Genomic DNA, 23227 nt, shown 5'->3' with positions numbered 1-23227 from the left:
GTTCACCCTCACCCACGATAAGATCACCAACGATACGTTTACCCACAATAAGTTCACCCCGATAACATTACCCAAGATAAGTTCACGCAGGATAAGATCACCCACGATGAGTTCACCCACGATAAGTTCACCCACGATAAGATCACCCACGATAAGTTCACCCTCGATAAGTTCACCCACGATAAGATCACCCACGATAAAATCACCGACGATAAGATCATCCACGATAAAATCACCCACGATAAAATCATCCACGATAACATCACCCACGATAAGATCACCAATGATAAGTTCACCCACGATAAGATCACCCACGATAAGATCACCCACGATAAAATCACCCGCGATAAGATCACCCACGATAAGATTATCCACGATAAGATCACCCACGACAATATCACACACGATAAGATCACCCATGATAAGTTCACCCAAGGTAACTTCACCCACAATAAGATCACCCACGATAAGATCAATTACGATAAGATCAATCACGATAACATCACCCATGATAAGTTCAACCACTATAAGATCAACTACAATAAGTTTACACAACGATAAGTTCACCCACGATAAGATGACCAACGATACGTTCATCCACGATAAGTTCAGCCACTATAAGATCACCCATGATAAGTGTATCCACGATAAGATAACCCTAGATAAGATCACGTACGAGAAGATCACCCACGATAAGATCACCACGATAAGATTACCCACGATAAGATCACCCACGATAAGATCACACACGTTAAGTTCACCCACGATAAGCTCACCTACGATAAGATCATTCATAATTAGATCACAAACGATACATTCACCCACGACAACTTTAGGGACAATAAAGTCACCCATGATAAGTTCACCAACGATAAGTTAACTCGCGATAAGTTTACCCACGATAAGATCACCCACAATAAGATATACCAAGATAAGATCACCTACCATAAGTTCACCCACGATAAGTTCACCCTCATCCACGATAAGATCAACTACAATAAGTTCACACAACGATAAGTTCACCCATGATAAGATCACCAACGATACGTTCTCCCACGATAAGTTCAGCCACTATAAGATCACCCATGATAAGTTTACCCACGATAAGATAACCCTCGATAAGATCACCCACGAGAATATCACGCACGATAAGATCACCCACGATAAGATCACCCACGTTAAGTTCACTCACGTTAACTTCACCCACGATAAGCTCACCCACGATAAGATCACCCATAATAACATCACAAACGAGATGTTCACCCACGACAACTTCAGGCACAATAAATTCACCCGTGATAATTTCACCAACGATAAGTTAACTCACGATAAGTTTACCCACGATAAGATCACCCATAAGTCCACCCACGGTAAGATCACCCACGATAAGATCACCCACGATAAGCTCACCCACGTTAAGATCACCCACGGTAAGATCACCCACGATAAGATCACCCACGATAAGATCACCCACGTTAAGATCACCCACGATAAGATCACCCACGATAAGATCACCCACGTTAAGATCACCCACGATAAGATCAACTACGATAAGATCACCCACGACAACTTCAGGCACAATAAATTCACCGATGATAAGTTCACCAACGATAAGTGAACTCGCGATAAGTTTACCCACGATATGATCACCTAAGATAAGATCACTTACCATAAGTTCACCCATGATAAGTTCACCCAACGATAATTTGACCCAAGATATGTTCACCCACGATAAGTGCACCCAATAATAAGTTCATCCCACGATAAGTTCACCAAACGTTAAATTCACCAAATGATAAGTTCACCCACGATAAGATCACCCACGACAAAATCACCCATTATAAGATCACCCACGATAACATCACCAAAGATAAGTTCACCCACTATAAGTTCACCCATGATAAGATCACCCGCGATGAGTTTACCCACGATAAGTTCACCCACGATAAGATCACCCATGTTAAGTTCACCCACGATAAGATCACCCACGATAACATCACCCAAGATAAGTTCACCCAAGATAAGATCACCCACGATAAAATCACCCACGATAAGATCACCAACGATAAGATCACCCACGATATTATCACCCACAATAAGATCATCCACGATAAGATCACCGACGATAAGATCACCCACGATAAGATCACCTACGATAAGATCACCCACGATGAGTTCACCCACGATGAGTTCACTCACGATAAGATCACCCACGATAAAATCACCCATTCTAAGATCACCCACGATAACATCACCCAAGATAAGTTGACCCACTATAAGTTAACCCACGATAACATCACGCACGATAAGTTCACCCACGATAAGTTCACCCACGATAAGATCACCCACGATAAGATCAACTACGATAAGTTTAGGCACGATAATTTTAGCCACGATAAGTTCTCCCATGATGTGTTCACTACACGATAAGTTCACCCACGATAAGATCACCCACGATAAGTTCACCCTCACCCACGATAACATCACCCACGATAAGATCAACTACGATAAGTTTAGCCACGATAAGTTCTCCCATGATATGTTCACCGCACGATAAGTTCACCCTCACCCACGATAACATCACCCACGATAAGATCAACTACGATAAGTTTAGCCACGATAAGTTCTCCCATGATATGTTCACCGCACGATAAGTTCACCCTCACCCACGATAAGATCACCAACGATACGTTTACCCACGATAAGTTCACCCCGATAACATTACCCAAGATAAGATCACCAATGATAAGTTCACCCACGATAAGATCACCCACGATAAGATCACCCACGATAAAATCACCCGTGATAAGATCACCCACGATAAGATTATCCACGATAAGATCACCCACGATAATATCACACACGATAAGATCACCCATGATAAGTTCACCCAAGGTAACTTCACCCACAATAAGATCACCCACGATAAGATCAATTACGATAAGATCAATCACGATAAGATCACCCACGATAACATCACCCACGATAACATCACCTACGATAAGATCACCCACGATAAAATCACCCACGATAAAATCAGCCACGTTAAGGTCACCAACGATAAGTTCAGCCACTATAAGATCAACTACAATAAGTTTACACAACGATAAGTTCACCCACGATAAGATGACCAACTATACGTTCATCCACGATAAGTTCAGCCACTATAAGATCACCCATGATAAGTGTATCCACGATAAGATAACCCTAGATAAGATCACGTACGAGAAGATCACCCACGATAAGATCACCACGATAAGATTACCCACGATAAGATCACCCACGATAAGATCACACACGTTAAGTTCACCCACGATAAGATCATTCATAATTAGATCACAAACGATACATTCACCCACGACAACTTTAGGGACAATAAAGTCACCCATGATAAGTTCACCAACGATAAGTTAACTCGCGATAAGTTTACCCACGATAAGATCACCCACAATAAGATATACCAAGATAAGATCACCTACCATAAGTTCACCCACGATAAGTTCACCCTCATCCACGATAAGATCAACTACAATAAGTTCACACAACGATAAGTTCACCCATGATAAGATCACCAACGATACGTTCTCCCACGATAAGTTCCGCCACTATAAGATCACCCATGATAAGTTTACCCACGATAAGATAACCCTCGATAAGATCACCCACGAGAATATCACGCACGATAAGATCACCCACGATAAGATCACCCACGTTAAGTTCACTCACGTTAACTTCACCCACGATAAGCTCACCCACGATAAGATCACCCATAATAAGATCACAAACGAGATGTTCACCCACGACAACTTCAGGCACAATAAATTCACCCGTGATAATTTCACCAACGATAAGTTAACTCACGATAAGTTTACCCACGATAAGATCACCCATAAGTCCACCCACGGTAAGATCACCCACGATAAGATCACCCACGATAAGCTCACCCACGTTAAGATCACCCACGGTAAGATCACCCATGATAAGATCACCCACGATAAGATCACCCACGTTAAGATCACCCACGATAAGCTCACCCACGATAAGATCACCCACGACAACTTCAGGCACAATAAATTCACCCATGATATGTTCACCAACGATAAGTTAACTCGCGATAAGTTTACCCACGATATGATCACCTAAGATAAGATCACTTACCATAAGTTCACCCAAGATAAGTTCACCCACTGTAAGTTCACCCATGATAAGATCGCCCCCGATGAGTTCACCCACGATAAGTTCTCCCACGATAAGATCACCCATGATAAGTTCAGCAATGATAAGTTCACTCATGATAAGTTCACCCACGATAAGATCACCCATGATAAGATCACCCACGATAAAATCACCGACAATAAGATCATCCACGATAAAATCACCCACGATAAGATCACCCACGATAAGATCACCCATGATAAGTTTACCCATGATAAGATAACCCTAGATAAGATCACCCATGATAATATCACAACGATAAGATCACCCACGATAAGATCACCACGATAAGATTACCCACGATAAGATTACCCACGATAAGATTAACCTCGATAAGATCACCCACGTTAAGTTCACCCATGTTAACTTAACCCACGATAAGCTCACCCACGATAAGATCACCCATAATAAGATCACAAATGATACGTTCACCGACGATAAGTTCAGCCACGAGAAATTCACCCATGATAAGTTCACCCAACGATAATTTCACCCAAGATATGTTCACCCACGATAAGTGCACCCAATAATAAGTTCATCCGACGATAAGTTCACCAAACGTTAAATTCACCAAATGATAAGTTCACCCACGATGAGTTCACCCACGATAAAATCACCCATTATAAGATCACCCACGATAACATCACCCAAGACAACATCACCCACGATAAGATCACCCACGTTAAGATCACCCACGACAACTTCAGGCACAATAAATTCACCCATGATAAGTTCACCAACGATAAGTTAACTCGCGATAAGTTTACCCACGATATGATCACCTAAGATAAGATCACTTACCATAAGATCGCCCACGATGAGTTCACCCACGATAAGTTCACCCACGATAAGATCACCCATGATAAGTTCACCGATGATAAGTTCACCCATGATAAGTTCACCCACGATAAGATCACCCATGATAAGATCACCCACGATAAAATCACCGACGATAAGGTCATCCACGATAAAATCACCTACGATAAGATCACCCACGATAAGATCACCCACGATAAGATCACCCACGATAAGATCACCCAGGATAAGATCATCCACGATAAGATCACCCACGATAAGTTCACGCATGATAAGTTCACGCATGATAAGGTCACCCACGATAAAATAACCCACGATAAAATCACCCACGATATGATAACCCACGATAAGATCACCCACGATAAGATCATCCATGATAAGATCACCCACCATAATATCACCCACGATAAGATCACCCACGATAAGTTCACCCACTGTAACTTCACCTACAATAAGATCACCCACGATAAGATCAATCACGATAGGATCACCCATGATAAGATCACCCACGATAATATCACCTGCGATAAGATCACCCACGATAAGTTCACTCACGGTAATTTCACGCGCGATAAGATCACCCACGATAAGATCACCGACGATAAGTTCACCCACGATAACTTCACCTACGATAAGATCAACTACGATAAGTTTAGCCACGATAAGTTCTCCCATGATATGTTCACCGCACGATAAGTTCACCCTCACCCACGATAACATCACCCACGATAAGATCAACTACGATAAGTTTAGCCACGATAAGTTCTCCCATGATATGTTCACCGCACGATAAGTTCACCCTCACCCACGATAAGATCACCAACGATACGTTTACCCACGATAAGTTCACCCCGATAACATTACCCAAGATAAGATCACCAATGATAAGTTCACCCACGATAAGATCACCCACGATAAGATCACCCACGATAAAATCACCCGTGATAAGATCACCCACGATAAGATTATCCACGATAAGATCACCCACGATAATATCACACACGATAAGATCACCCATGATAAGTTCACCCAAGGTAACTTCACCCACAATAAGATCACCCACGATAAGATCAATTACGATAAGATCAATCACGATAAGATCACCCACGATAACATCACCCACGATAACATCACCTACGATAAGATCACCCACGATAAAATCACCCACGATAAAATCAGCCACGTTAAGGTCACCAACGATAAGTTCAGCCACTATAAGATCAACTACAATAAGTTTACACAACGATAAGTTCACCCACGATAAGATGACCAACTATACGTTCATCCACGATAAGTTCAGCCACTATAAGATCACCCATGATAAGTGTATCCACGATAAGATAACCCTAGATAAGATCACGTACGAGAAGATCACCCACGATAAGATCACCACGATAAGATTACCCACGATAAGATCACCCACGATAAGATCACACACGTTAAGTTCACCCACGATAAGATCATTCATAATTAGATCACAAACGATACATTCACCCACGACAACTTTAGGGACAATAAAGTCACCCATGATAAGTTCACCAACGATAAGTTAACTCGCGATAAGTTTACCCACGATAAGATCACCCACAATAAGATATACCAAGATAAGATCACCTACCATAAGTTCACCCACGATAAGTTCACCCTCATCCACGATAAGATCAACTACAATAAGTTCACACAACGATAAGTTCACCCATGATAAGATCACCAACGATACGTTCTCCCACGATAAGTTCCGCCACTATAAGATCACCCATGATAAGTTTACCCACGATAAGATAACCCTCGATAAGATCACCCACGAGAATATCACGCACGATAAGATCACCCACGATAAGATCACCCACGTTAAGTTCACTCACGTTAACTTCACCCACGATAAGCTCACCCACGATAAGATCACCCATAATAAGATCACAAACGAGATGTTCACCCACGACAACTTCAGGCACAATAAATTCACCCGTGATAATTTCACCAACGATAAGTTAACTCACGATAAGTTTACCCACGATAAGATCACCCATAAGTCCACCCACGGTAAGATCACCCACGATAAGATCACCCACGATAAGCTCACCCACGTTAAGATCACCCACGGTAAGATCACCCATGATAAGATCACCCACGATAAGATCACCCACGTTAAGATCACCCACGATAAGCTCACCCACGATAAGATCACCCACGACAACTTCAGGCACAATAAATTCACCCATGATATGTTCACCAACGATAAGTTAACTCGCGATAAGTTTACCCACGATATGATCACCTAAGATAAGATCACTTACCATAAGTTCACCCAAGATAAGTTCACCCACTGTAAGTTCACCCATGATAAGATCGCCCCCGATGAGTTCACCCACGATAAGTTCTCCCACGATAAGATCACCCATGATAAGTTCAGCAATGATAAGTTCACTCATGATAAGTTCACCCACGATAAGATCACCCATGATAAGATCACCCACGATAAAATCACCGACAATAAGATCATCCACGATAAAATCACCCACGATAAGATCACCCACGATAAGATCACCCATGATAAGTTTACCCATGATAAGATAACCCTAGATAAGATCACCCATGATAATATCACAACGATAAGATCACCCACGATAAGATCACCACGATAAGATTACCCACGATAAGATTACCCACGATAAGATTAACCTCGATAAGATCACCCACGTTAAGTTCACCCATGTTAACTTAACCCACGATAAGCTCACCCACGATAAGATCACCCATAATAAGATCACAAATGATACGTTCACCGACGATAAGTTCAGCCACGAGAAATTCACCCATGATAAGTTCACCCAACGATAATTTCACCCAAGATATGTTCACCCACGATAAGTGCACCCAATAATAAGTTCATCCGACGATAAGTTCACCAAACGTTAAATTCACCAAATGATAAGTTCACCCACGATGAGTTCACCCACGATAAAATCACCCATTATAAGATCACCCACGATAACATCACCCAAGACAACATCACCCACGATAAGATCACCCACGTTAAGATCACCCACGACAACTTCAGGCACAATAAATTCACCCATGATAAGTTCACCAACGATAAGTTAACTCGCGATAAGTTTACCCACGATATGATCACCTAAGATAAGATCACTTACCATAAGATCGCCCACGATGAGTTCACCCACGATAAGTTCACCCACGATAAGATCACCCATGATAAGTTCACCGATGATAAGTTCACCCATGATAAGTTCACCCACGATAAGATCACCCATGATAAGATCACCCACGATAAAATCACCGACGATAAGGTCATCCACGATAAAATCACCTACGATAAGATCACCCACGATAAGATCACCCACGATAAGATCACCCACGATAAGATCACCCAGGATAAGATCATCCACGATAAGATCACCCACGATAAGTTCACGCATGATAAGTTCACGCATGATAAGGTCACCCACGATAAAATAACCCACGATAAAATCACCCACGATATGATAACCCACGATAAGATCACCCACGATAAGATCATCCATGATAAGATCACCCACCATAATATCACCCACGATAAGATCACCCACGATAAGTTCACCCACTGTAACTTCACCTACAATAAGATCACCCACGATAAGATCAATCACGATAGGATCACCCATGATAAGATCACCCACGATAATATCACCTGCGATAAGATCACCCACGATAAGTTCACTCACGGTAATTTCACGCGCGATAAGATCACCCACGATAAGATCACCGACGATAAGTTCACCCACGATAACTTCACCTACGATAAGAACAACTACGATAAGTTCAGCCACGATAAGTTCTCCCATGATATGTTCACCGCACGATAAGTTCACCCACGATAAGATAACCCACAATTAGATCTCCCACGATAAGTTCACCCAAGATAAGTTTAGCCATGATAAGTTAATCCACGAGAAATTAACTCATGATAAGTTTACCAAACGATAATTTCACCCAAGATACGTTCACCCACGATAAGTTAAGCTGCAATAAGTTCACCCAACGATAAGTTCAATTAAGATAGTTCATGCACGACAGGTTGGCCTACAATAAGTTCACCCACGGTAAGTTCATCAACAATAAGTTCGCCCAACGATAACCACGATAAGTTCACCAAAGATAAGTTTAGCCACGATAAGTTCAGCCACGCGAAATTCACCCACGATAAGTTCACCCACGGTAATTTCACCCATGATAAGATCACCCACGATAAGATCACAGAGGATAAGTTCACCCACGATAAGATCAACTACGATAAGTTTAGCCACGATAATTTCAGCCACGATAAGTTCTCCCATGATATGTTCACCGCACGATAAGTTCACCCTCACCCACGATAAGATCACCAACGATACGTTGACCCACGATAAGTTCACCCACGATAAAATCACCCAAGATAAGTTCACCCATGATAAGAGCACCCACGATGAGTTCCCCCACGATAAGATCACCCACGATAAGTTCATCCTCGATAAGTTCACGCAACATAAGTTCACCCACGATAAGATCACCCACGATAAGGTCACCCACGATAAAATCACCCACGATAAGATCACCCACGATAAGATCATCCACGATAAGATCACCCACGATAATATCATCCACGATAAGATCACCCACGATAAGTTCACCCACGGTAACTTCACCCACAATAAGATCACCCACGATAAGATCAATCACGATAAGATCACCCAAGATAAGATCACCCACGATAACATCACCTACGATAAGATCACCCACGATAAAATCACCCACGTTAAGACAACCCACGATAAGTCCACCGACGGTAAGATCACCCAGGATAAAATCAGCCACATTAAGTTCACCCACGTTTACTTCACCCAGGATAAGTCAGCCACGATAAGATCACCCATAATAAGATCACAAACGATACGATCACCCACGTTTAGGCACAATAAATTCACCCATGATTAGTTCACCAACGATAAGTTAACTCGCGATAAGTTTACCCACGATAAGATGACCCACTATAAGATCACCCAAGATAAGATCACCTACCATAAGTTCACCCACGATAAGTTCACCCTCACCCACGATAAGATCAACTATAATAAGTTCACACAACGATAAGTTCACCCATGATAAGATCACCAACGATACGTTCACCCACGACAAGTTCAGCCACTATAAGATCACCCATGATAAGTTTACTCACGATAAGATAACCCTAGATAAGATCACCCACGAGAATATCACGCACGATAAGATTACCCACGATAAGATCCCCCACGATAAGATCACCCACGTTAAGTTCACCCACGTTAACTTCACCCACGATAAGTTCACTCACGATAAGATCACCCATAATAAGATCACAAACGAGACGTTCACCCACGACAACTTCAGGCACAATAAATTCACCCGTGATAATTTCACCAACGATAAGTTAACTCACGATAAGTTTACCCACGATAAGATCCCCCACGATAAGATCACCCAAGATAAGATCACCTGTCATAAGTTCACCCACGAATACATCACACAAGATAAGTTAACTCACTATAAGTTCACCCATGATAAGATCACCCACGGTGAGTTCACCCCCGATAAGTTCACCTACGATAAGATCACCCATGATAAGTTCACCGACGATAAGTTCACCCATGATAAGTTCACCCACGATAAGATCACCCACGATAAAATCACCGACGATAAGATCACCCACGATAACATCACCCACGATAAGATCAACTACGATAAGTTCAGCCACGATAAGTTCTCCCGTGGTATGTTCACCGCACGATAAGTACAGCCACGATAAGTTCTCCCACGATATGTTCACCGCACGATCAGTTTACCCACGATAAGATCACCTACGATAAGTTCACCCTTACCCACGATAAGATCAACTACAATAAGTTCACACAACGATAAGTTCACTCACGATAAAACCACCAAAGATACGTTCACCCACGACAAGTTCAGCTACTATAAGATCACCCATGATAAGTTTACCCACGATAAGATAACCCTAGATAAGATCACCCACGAGAAGATCAACCACGATAAGATCACCACGATAAGATTACCCACGATAAGATCACCCACGATAAGATCACCCACGTTAAGATCACCCACGATAAGCTCACCCACGATAAGATCACCCACGACAACTTCAAGCACAATAAATTCACCCATGATAAGTTCACCAACGATAAGTTAACTCGCGATAAGTTTACCCACTATAAGTTCACCCATGATAAGATCGCCCATGATGAGTTCACCCACGATAAGTTCACCCACGATAAGATCACCCATGATAAGTTCACCGATGATAAGTTCACCCATGATAAGTTCACCCACGATAAGATCACCCATGATAAGATCACCCACGATAAAATCACCGACGATAAGATCATCCACGATAAAATCACCCACGATAAGATCACCCACGATAAGATCACCCATGATAAGTTTACGCACGATAAGATAACCCTAGATAAGATCACCCATGATAATATCACCACGATAAGATTACCCACGATAAGATTACCCTCGATAAGATCACCCACGTTAAGTTCACCCATGTTAACTTAGCCCACGATAAGCTCACCCACGAAAAGATCACCCATAATAAGATCACAAATGATATGTTCACCCACGATAAGTTTAGCCACGAGAAATTCACCCATGATAAGTTCACCCAACGCTAATTTCACCCAAGATATGTTCACCCAATAATAAGTTCATCCGACGATAAGTTCACCAAACGTTAAATTCACCAAATGATAAGTTCACCCACGATGAGTTCACCCACGATAAGATCACCCACGATAAAATCACCCACTATAAGATCACCCACGATAACATCACCCAAGATAAGATCACCCACGATAAGTTCACCCTCGATATGTTCACGCATTATAAGTTCACCCACGATAAGATCACCCACGATAAGATCACCCACGATAAAATCACTGAGGATAAGATCACCCACGATAAGATCATCCACGATAAGATCACCCACGATAAGATCACACACGATAAGATCACCCACGATAAGTTCACCCACGGTAACTTCACCCACGGTAACTTCACCCACGATAAGATCAATCACGATAAGATCAGCCACGATAAGTCCACCCACGGTAAGTTCATCCACGATAAGATCACCCACGCTAAGTTCACCCACGATAAGTCACCCACGATAAGATCACCCATAATAAGATCACAAACGATACGTTCACCCACGACAACTTTAGGCACAATAAATTCACCCATGATAAGTTCACCAACGATAAGTTAACTCGCAATAAGTTTACCCACGATAAAATTACCCACGATAAGATCACACTGATAAGATCAACCACGATAAGATGACCTACCATAAGTTCACCCACGATAACATCACCCAAGATAAGTTCACCCATGATAAGATCACCCTCGATGAGTTCACCAACGATAACGTCACCCAAGATGAGTTCACCCACGATAAGTCAACCATGATAAGATCACTCACGATAACATCACCCACGATAAGATCACCCACGATAAAGTCACCCACGATAATATAACCCACGATAAGATCACCCACGATAATATCACCCACGATAAGATCACCCACGATAAGTTCACCCACGGTAACTTCACCCAAAATAAGATCACCCACGACAACGTCACCCACGATTACATCACCTACAATAAGATCACCCACGATAAGATCACTCACGATAAGATCACCCACGATAACATCAGCCACGATAAAATCAGCCACGTTAAGATCACCCACGTTAAGATCACCCACGATAAGATCATCCACCATAAGATCACCCACGATAGTATCACCCAGGATAAGATCACCCAAGATAAGTTAACCCACGGTAACTTCACTCACAATAAGATTACCGACGATAAGATCAGTCACGATAAGATAACCCACGATAAGTTCACCCACGATAACATCACCCATGATAAGATCAACTACGATAAGTTCAGCCACGATAACTTCTCCCATGATATGTTCACCGCACGATAAGTTCACCCACGATAAGATAACCCACATTTTGATCTCCCACGATAAGTTCACCCAAGATAAGTTTAGCCACGCTAAGTTAATCCACGAGAAATTCACTCATGATAAGTTCACCAAATGATAATTTCACCCAAGATATGTTCACCCACGATAAGTTAAGCCAGAATAAGTTCACCCAACGATAAGTTCAATTACGATAGTTGCACCCACGATACGTTTGCCTACAATAAGTTCACCCACGGTAAGTTCATCAACGATAAGTTTGCCCAACGATAACCACGATAAGTTCACCCATGATAAGTTGACCCACTATAAGTTCACCTACGATCTGTTCACCAAACGATAAGTTCACCGAAGATAAGTTTAGCCACGATAAGTTCAGCCACGAGAAATTCACCCATGATAAGTTCACCAAACGATAATTTCACCCAAGATATGTTCACCCACGATAAGTGCCCCAATAATAAGTTCATCCAACGATAAGTTCACCAAACGATAAATTCACCAAATGATAAGTTCACCCACGATATGTTCACCCACGATAAGTTCACCCACGATAAAATCACCCATTATAAGATCACTAACGATAAGATCACCCACGATAAGTTCACCCACGATAAGTTTACCCACGGTAACTTCACCCACGATAAAATCGCCCACGAGAAGATCACCATGATAAGATCACCCACGATAAGATCACCCACCACAGGATCATCCATGAAAAGATCACCCACGATAATATCACCCACGATAAGATCACCATTGATAAGTTTCCCGTTGATAAGATAACCCTAGATAAGATCACCAACGATAAGATCACACCGATAAGATCACCCACGATAAGATCACACACGGTAAGATCACCTACGATAAGATCACCCACGATAAAACAACCCATGATAAAATCACCTACGATAAGATCACCAACGATAAGATCACCCACGATAGGATCATCCATGAAAAGATCACCCACGATAAGATCACCCACGATAAGTTCACCCACTGTAACTTCACCTACAATAAGATCACCCACGATAAGATCAATCACGATAAGATCACCCACGATAACATCACCCACGATAACATCACCTACGATAAGTTCACCCACGACAAGTTCACCCACGGTAATTTCACGCACGATAAGATCACCCACGATAAGATCACCGACAATAAGTTCACCCACGATAACATCACCCACGATAAGATCAACTACGATAAGTTCAGCCACGATAAGTTCTCCCATGATATGTTCACCGCACGATAACTTCACCCACGATAACATCACCTACGATAAGATCACCCACGATAAAATCAGCCACGTTAAGGTCACCAACGATAAGTTCAGCCACTATAAGATCAACTACAATAAGTTTACACAACGATAAGGTCACCCACGATAAGATCACCAACGATACGTTCATCCACGATAAGTTCAGCCACTATAAGATCACCCATGATAAGTGTATCCACGATAAGATAACCCTAGATAAGATCACGTACGAGAAGATCACCCACGATAAGATCACCACGATAAGATTACCCACGATAAGATCACCCACGATAAGATCACACACGTTAAGTTCACCCACGTTAACTTCACCCACGATAAGCTCACCTACGATAAGATCATTCATAATAAGATCACAAACGATACATTCACCCACGACAACTTTAGGGACAATAAAGTCACCCATGATAAGTTCACCAACGATAAGTTAACTCGCGATAAGTTTACCCACGATAAGATCACCCACAATAAGATCACCCAAGATAAGATCACCTACCATAAGTTCACCCACGATAAGTTCACCCTCATCCACGATAAGATCAACTACAATAAGTTCACACAACGATAAGTTCACCCATGATAAGATCACCAACGATACGTTCACCCACGATAAGTTCAGCCACTATAAGATCACCCATGATAAGTTTACCCACGATAAGATAACCCTAGATAAGATCACCCACGAGAATATCACGCACGATAAGATTACCCACGATAAGATCACCCACGATAAGATCACCCACGTTAAGTTAACTCACGTTAACTTCACCCACGATAAGCTCACCCACGATAAGATCACCCATAATAATATCACAAACGAGATGTTCACCGACGACAACTTCAGGCACAATAAATTCACCCGTGATAAGTTCACCAACGATAAGTTAACTCACGATAAGTTTACCCACGATAAGATCACCCAAGATAAGATCACCTGTCATAAGTTCACCCACGATTACATCACCCAAGATAAGTTAACTCACTATAAGTTCACCCATGATAAGATCACCCACGATGAGTTCACCCCCGATAACTTCACCCGACGATAAGATCACCCATGATAAGTTCACCGACGATAAGTTCACTCATGATAAGTTCACCCACGTTAAGATCACCCACGATAAAATCACCCACGATAAAATCACCCACGATAAGATCAACTACGATAAGTTTAGCCACGATAAGTTCTCCCGTGATATGTTCACCGCACGATCAGTTTACCCACGATAAGATCACCCACGATAAGTTCACTCTTACCCACGATAAGATCAACTACAATAAGTTCACACAACGATAAGTTCACCCACGATAAGACCACCAAAAATACGTTCACCCACGACAAGCTCAGCCACTATAAGATCACCCAAGATAAGTTTACCGAGGATAAGATAACACTAGATAAGATCACCCACGAGAAGATCAACCACGATAAGATAACCACGATATGATTACCCACGATAAGTTCAGGCACAATAAATTCACCCATGATAAGTTCACCAACGATAAGTTAACTCGCGATAAGTTTACCCACGATATGATCACCTAAGATAAGATCACTTACCATAAGTTCACCCAAGATAAGTTCACCCACTGTAAGTTCACCCATGATAAGATCGCCCACGATGAGTTCACCCACGATAAGATCACCCATGATAAGTTCACCGATGATAAGTTCACCCATGATAAGTTCACCCACGATAAGATAACCCATGATAAGATCACCCACGATAAAATCACCGACGATAAGATCATCCACGATAAAATCACCCACGATAAGATCACCCACGATAAGATCACCCATGATAAGTTTACCCACGATAAGGTAACCGTAGATAAGATCACCCATGATAATATCACAACGATAAGATCACCCACGATAAGATCACCACGATAAGATTACCGACGATAAGATTACCCTCGATAAGATCACCCACGTTAAGTTCACCCATGTTAACTTAACCCACGATAAGCTCACCCACGATAAGATCACCCATAATAAGATCACAAATGATACGTTCACCAACGATAAGTTCAGCCACGAGAAATTCACCCATGATAAGTTCACCCAACGATAATTTGACCCAAGATATGTTCACCCACGATAAGTGCACCCAATAATAAGTTCATCCGACGATAAGTTCACTAAACGTTAAATTCACCAAATGATAAGTTCACCCACGATGAGTTCACCCACGATAAAATCACCCATTATAAGATCACCCACGATAACATCACCCAAGATAACATCACCCAGGATAAGTTCACCCTCGATAAGTTCACGCATGATAAGTTCCCCCACGATAAGATCACCCACGATAAAATCACCCACGATAAGATCACCCACGATAAGATCACCCACGGTAACTTCACCCACGGTAACATCACCCACGATAAGATCACCCACGATAAGATCAATCACGATTAAATAACCCACGATAAAATCAGCCACGTTAAGATCACCCACGATAAGTCCACCCACGGTAAGATCACCCAAGATAAGATCACCCACGTTAAGATCACCCACGATAAGTCCACCCACGGTAAGATCACCCACGATAAGATCACCCACGATAAGATCACCCACGATAAGATCACCCACGTTAAGATCACCCACGTTAAGATCACCCACGATAAGATCACCAACGATAAGTTAACTCGCGATAAGTTTACCCACGATATGATCACCCACGATAAGATCACCCACGATAAGATCACCCACGTTAAGATCACCCACGTTAAGATCACCCACGATAAGATCACCAACGATAAGTTAACTCGCGATAAGTTTACCCACGATAAGATCACCCACGATAAGATCACCCACGATAAGATCACCCACGTTAAGATCAGCCACGTTAAGATCACCCACGATAAGATCACCAACGATAAGTTAACTCGCGATAAGTTTACCCACGATATGATCACCTAAGATAAGATCACTTACCATATGTTCACCCACGATAAGATCAATCACAATAAAATCACCCACGATAAGATCGCCCACGATGAGTTCACCCACGATAAGTTCACCCACGACAAGATCACCCATGATAAGTTCACCGATGATAAGTTCACCCATGATAAGTTCACCCACGATAAGATCACCCATGATAATATCACCCACGATAAAATCACCGACGATAAGATCATCCACGATAAAATCACCCACGATAAGATCACCCACGATAAGATCACCCATGATAAGTTTACCCACGATAAGATAACCCTAAATAAGATCACCCATGATAATATCACAACGATAAGATCACTCACGATAAGATCAGCACGATAAGATTACCCACGATAAGATTACCCTCGATAAGATTACCCACGTTAAGTTCACCCATGTTAACTTAACCCACGATAAGCTCACCCACGATAAGATCACCCATAATAAGATCAAAAATGATACGTTCACCCACGATAAGTTCAGCCACGAAAAATTCACCCATGATAAGTTCAGCCAACGATAATTTCACCCAAGATATGTTCACCCACGATAAGTGCACCCAATAATAAGTTCATCCGACGATAAGTTCACCAAATGTTAAATTCACCAAATAATAAGTTCACCCATTATAAGATCACCCACGATAAAATCACCCATAATAAGATCACCCACGATAACATCACCCAAGATAACGTCACCCATGTTAAGCTCACCCACTATAAGCTCACCCACGATAAGATCACCCACGACAACTTCAGGCACAATAAATTCACCCATGATAAGTTCACCAACGATAAGTTAACTCGCGATAAGTTTACCCACGATATGATCACCTAAGATAAGATCACTTACCATAAGTTCATCCAAGATAAGTTCACCCACTGTAAGTTCACCCATGATAAGTTCACCCATTGTAAGTTCACCCATGATAAGTTCACCCACTGTAAGTTCATCCACGATAAGATCACCCATGATAAGTTCACCGATGATAAGTTCACCCATGATAAGTTCACCCACGATAAGATAACCCATGATAAGATCACCCACGATAAAATCACCGACGATAAGATCATCCACGATAAAATCACCCACGATAAGATCACCCACGATAAGATCACCCATGATAAGTTTACCCACGATAAGGTAACCGTAGATAAGATCACCCATAATAATATCACAACGATAAGATCACCCACGATAAGATCACCCACGATAAGATCATCCACGATAAGATCACCCACGATAAGATCACCCACGATAAGATCACCCACGAAAAGATAAAACACGATAAAATCACCTACGATAAAATCAGCCACGTTAAGATCAGCCACGATAAGTCAACCCACGGTAAGATCACCCACGATAAGATCACCCACGATAAGATCACCCACGATAAGATCACCCACGTTAAGATCACCCACGATAAGCTCAACCACGATAAGTCCGCCCACAGTAAGATCACCCACGATAAGATCACCCACGATAAGATCACCCACGATAAAATCACCCACGATAAGATTACCCACGATAAGATCATCCTAGATAAGATCACCCACGATAATATCACACACGATAAGATCACCCACAGTAAATTCACCGATAATAAGATCACTCACGATAAGATCACCCACGTTAAGTTCACCCACGATAAGATCACCCACGATAAGCTCACCCACGATAAGTCTGCCCACGGTAAGATCACCCACGATAAAATCATCCAAGATAAGATCACCCACGATAATATCACACACGATAAGATCACCCACAATAAATTCACCGATAATAAGATCACCCACGATAAGATCACCCACGTTAAGTTCACCCACGATAAGATCACCCACAATAAGATCACCCACGTTAAGATCACCCACGATAAGCTCACCCACGATAAGATCATCCACGATAAGATCACCCACGATAAGATCACCCACGATAAAATCACCCATGATAAAATCAGCCATGTTAAGATCACCCACGATAAGATCACCCACGATAAGATCACCCAAAAAGTTAACTCGCGTTAAGTTTACCCACGATATGATCACCTAAGATAAGATAACTTACCATAAGTTCACCCACGATAAGATCAATCACCATAAAATCACCCACGATAAGATCACCCACGTTAAGATCACCCACGATAAGTTCACCCACGATAAGTTCACCGATGATAAGTTCACTCATGATAAGTTCACCCACGATAAGATCACCCATGATAAGATCACCCATGATAAAATCACCGACGATAAGATCATCCACGATAAAATCACCCACGATAAGATCACCCACGATAAGATCACCCATGATAATATCACAACGATAAGATCACCCACGATAAGATCACCACGATAAGACTACCCACGCTAAGATTACCCTCGATAAGATCACCCACGTTAAGTTCACTCATGTTAACTTAACCCACGATAAGCTCACCCACGATAAGATCACCCATAATAAGATCACAAATGATACGTTCACCCACGATAAGTTCAGCCACGAGAAATTCACCCATGATAAGTTCACCTAACGATAATTTCACCCAATATATGTTCACCCACGATAAGTGCACCCAATAATAAGTTCATCCGACGATAAGTTCACCAAACGTTAAATTCACCAAATGATAAGTTCACCCACGATAAAATCACCCATTATAAGATCACCCACGATAACATCACCGAAGATAACATCACCCACGATAAGTTCACCCTCGATAAGTTCACGCATGATAAGTTCACCCACGATAAGATCACCCACGATAAAATCACCCACGATAAGATCACCCACGATAAGATCACCCACGGTAACTTCACCCACGGTAACTTCACCCACGATAAGATCACCCACGATAAGATCAATCACGATAAGATCACCCACGATAAAATCACCCACGATAAGATCACCCACGATAAGATCACCCACGATAAGATCACCCACGATAAGATCACCCACGATAAGATCATCCACGATAAGATCACCCACGATAAGATCACCCACGACAACTTCAGGCACAATAAATTCACCCGTGATAAGTTCACCAACGATAAGTTAACTCGCGATAAGTTTACCCACGATATGATCACCTAAGATAAGATCACTTACCATAAGATCGCCCACGATGAGTTCACCCACGATAAGATCACCCACGATAAAATCACCGACGATAAGATCATCCACGATAAAATCACCCACGATAAGATTACCCACGATAAGATCATCCACGATAAGATCACCCACGAAAAGATCAATCACGATAAAATCACCTACGATAAAATCAGCCACGTTAAGATCACCCACGATAAGTCCACCCACGGTAAGATCACCCACGATAAGATCACCCACGATAAGATCACCCACGTTAAGATCACCCACGATAAGCTCAACCACGATAAGTCCGCCCACGGTAAGATCACCCACGATAAGATCACCCACGATAAAATCAACCACGAAAAGATCAATCACGATAAAATCACCTACGATAAAATCAGCCACGTTAAGATCACCCACGATAAGTCCACCCACGGTAAGATCACCCACGATAAGATCACCCACGATACGATCACCCACGTTAAGATCACCCACGATAATCTCAACCACGATAAGTCCGACCACGGTAAGATCACCCACGATAAGATCACCCACGATAAGATCACCCACGATAAAATCACCCACGATAAGATTACCCACGATAAGATCATCCACGATAAGATCACCCACGATAATATCAAACACGATAAGATCACCCACAGTAAATTCACCGATAATAAGATCACCCACGATAAGTCTGCCCACGGTAAGATCACCCACGATAAGATCACCACGATAAGATTACCCACGATAAGATTACCCACGATAAGATCACCCATGTTAACTTAACCCACGATAAGCTCACCCAAGATAAGATCACCAATGATAAGTTCACCCACGATAAGATCACCCACGATAAGATCACCCACGATAAAATCACCCGTGATAAGATCACCCACGATAAGATTATCCACGATAAGATCACCCACGATAATATCACACACGATAAGATCACCCACAATAAATTCACCGATAATAAGATCACCCACGATAAGATCACCCACGTTAAGTTCACCCACGATAAGATCACCCACGATAAGCTCACCCACGATAAGTCTGCCCACGGTAAGATCACCCACGATAAAATCACCCACGATAAGATTACCCACGATAAGATCATCCACGATAAGATCACCCACGATAATATCACACACGATAAGATCACCCACAGTAAATTCACCGATAATAAGATCACCCACGTTAAGTTCACCCACGATAAGATCACCCACGATAAGCTCAACCACGATAAGTCCGCCCACGGTAAGATCACCCAATAAGATCACCCACGATAAAATCACCCACGATAAGATTACCCACGATAAGATCATCCACGATAAGATCACCCACGATAATATCAAACACGATAAGATCACCCACAGTAAATTCACCGATAATAAGATCACCCACGATAAGTCTGCCCACGGTAAGATCACCCACGATAAGATCACCACGATAAGATTACCCACGATAAGATTACCCACGATAAGATCACCCATGTTAACTTAACCCACGATAAGCTCACCCACGATAAGATCACCCATAATAAGATCACAAATGATACGTTCACCCACGATAAGTTCAGCCACGAGAAATTCACCCATGATAAGTTCACCCAACGATAATTTCACCCAAGATATGTTGACCCACGATAAGTGCACCCAATAATAAGTTCATCCGACGATAAGTTAACCAAACGTTAAATTCACCAATTGATAAGTTCACCCACGATGAGTTCACCCACGATAAAATCACCCATTATAAGATCACCCACGATAACATCACCCAAGATAACATCACCCACGATAAGTTCACCCTCGATAAGTTCACCCATGATAAGTTCACCAACGATAAGATCACCCACGATAAGATCAATCACGATAAAATCACCCACGATAAAATCAGCCACGTTAAGATCACCCACGATAAGTCCACCCACAGTAAGATCACCCACGATAAGATCACCCACGATAAGATCACCCACGTTAAGATCACCCACGATAAGCTCACCCACGATAAGTCCACCCACGGTAAGATCACCCACGATAAGATCACCCACGATAAGAACACTTACCTTAAGTTCACCCAAGATAAGTTCACCCATAGTAAGTTCACCCATTATAAGATCGCCCACGATGAGTTCACCCACGATAAGTTCACCCACGATAAGATCACCCTTGATAAGTTCACCGATGATAAGTTCACCCATGATAAGTTCACCCACGATAAGATCACCCATGATAGGATCACCCACGATAAAATCACCGACGATAAGATCATCCACACTAAAACCACCCACGATAAGATCACCCACGATAAGATCACCCATGATAAGTTTACCCACGATAAGATAACCCTAGATAAGATCACCCATAATAATATCACAACGATAAGATCACCGACGATAAGATCACCACGATAAGATTACCCACGATAAGATTACCCTCGATAAGATTACCCTCGATGAGATCAGCCACGTTAAGTTCACCCATGTTAACTTAACCCACGATAAGCTCACCCACGATAAGATCACCCATAATAAGATCACAAATGATACGTTCACCGACGATAAGTTCAGCGACGAGAAATTCACCCATGATAAGTTCACCCAATGATAATTTCACCCAAGATATGTTCACCCACGATAAGTGTACCCAATAATAAGTTCATCCGACGATAAGTTCACCAAACGTTAAATTCACCAAATGATAAGTTCACCCACGATGAGTTCACCCACGATAAAATCACCCACGATAAAATCACCCATTATAAGATCACCCATTATAAGATCACCCACGATAACATCACCCAAAATAACATCACCCACGATAAGTTCACCCTT

At 42.2% G+C, this 23227-nt stretch overlaps 1 protein-coding gene across 1 annotated transcript; it reads right to left on the bottom strand.

Moving 5' to 3' along the window:
* Positions 1–547: 547 nt before the first annotated feature.
* LOC128197822 (uncharacterized) lies at positions 548–22594 on the bottom strand. Its single transcript, XM_052880636.1, has 18 exons — positions 22396–22594; positions 20659–20774; positions 14459–14545; positions 14258–14348; positions 13932–14077; positions 13709–13854; positions 12085–12209; positions 10487–10542; positions 10041–10215; positions 8618–8722; positions 6601–6696; positions 6196–6255; positions 5448–5552; positions 3431–3526; positions 3026–3085; positions 897–992; positions 751–776; positions 548–658 (listed from the first exon to the last, which is right to left on the bottom strand). Exons 1-18 carry the CDS (start codon positions 22592–22594, stop codon positions 548–550), a joined length of 1896 nt encoding a protein of 631 aa, XP_052736596.1.
* Between the last annotated feature and the right edge of the window lie 633 nt (positions 22595–23227).

This window comes from Vigna angularis, chromosome 7 (assembly GCF_016808095.1).
Source record: "Vigna angularis cultivar LongXiaoDou No.4 chromosome 7, ASM1680809v1, whole genome shotgun sequence".
Lineage (NCBI taxonomy): Eukaryota > Viridiplantae > Streptophyta > Magnoliopsida > Fabales > Fabaceae > Vigna > Vigna angularis.
This window is presented reverse-complemented; position numbering and strand designations above follow the sequence as displayed.

Coding starts and splice junctions, on each gene's coding strand:
- LOC128197822 (XM_052880636.1), bottom strand. CDS start 22,594: ATGGGTGAACTTATCATCGGTGAACTTATCAAGGGTGATCTTATCGTG. Junction 14,078..14,257: donor CGTAGTTGATCTTATCGTGG/GTGATGTTATCG, acceptor ATCTTATTGTAG/GTGAAGTTACAGTGGGTGAA. Junction 6,697..8,617: donor AGTGGGTGAACTTATCGTGG/GTGATCTTATCG, acceptor AACTTATTGTAG/TTGATCTTATCGTGGATGAG.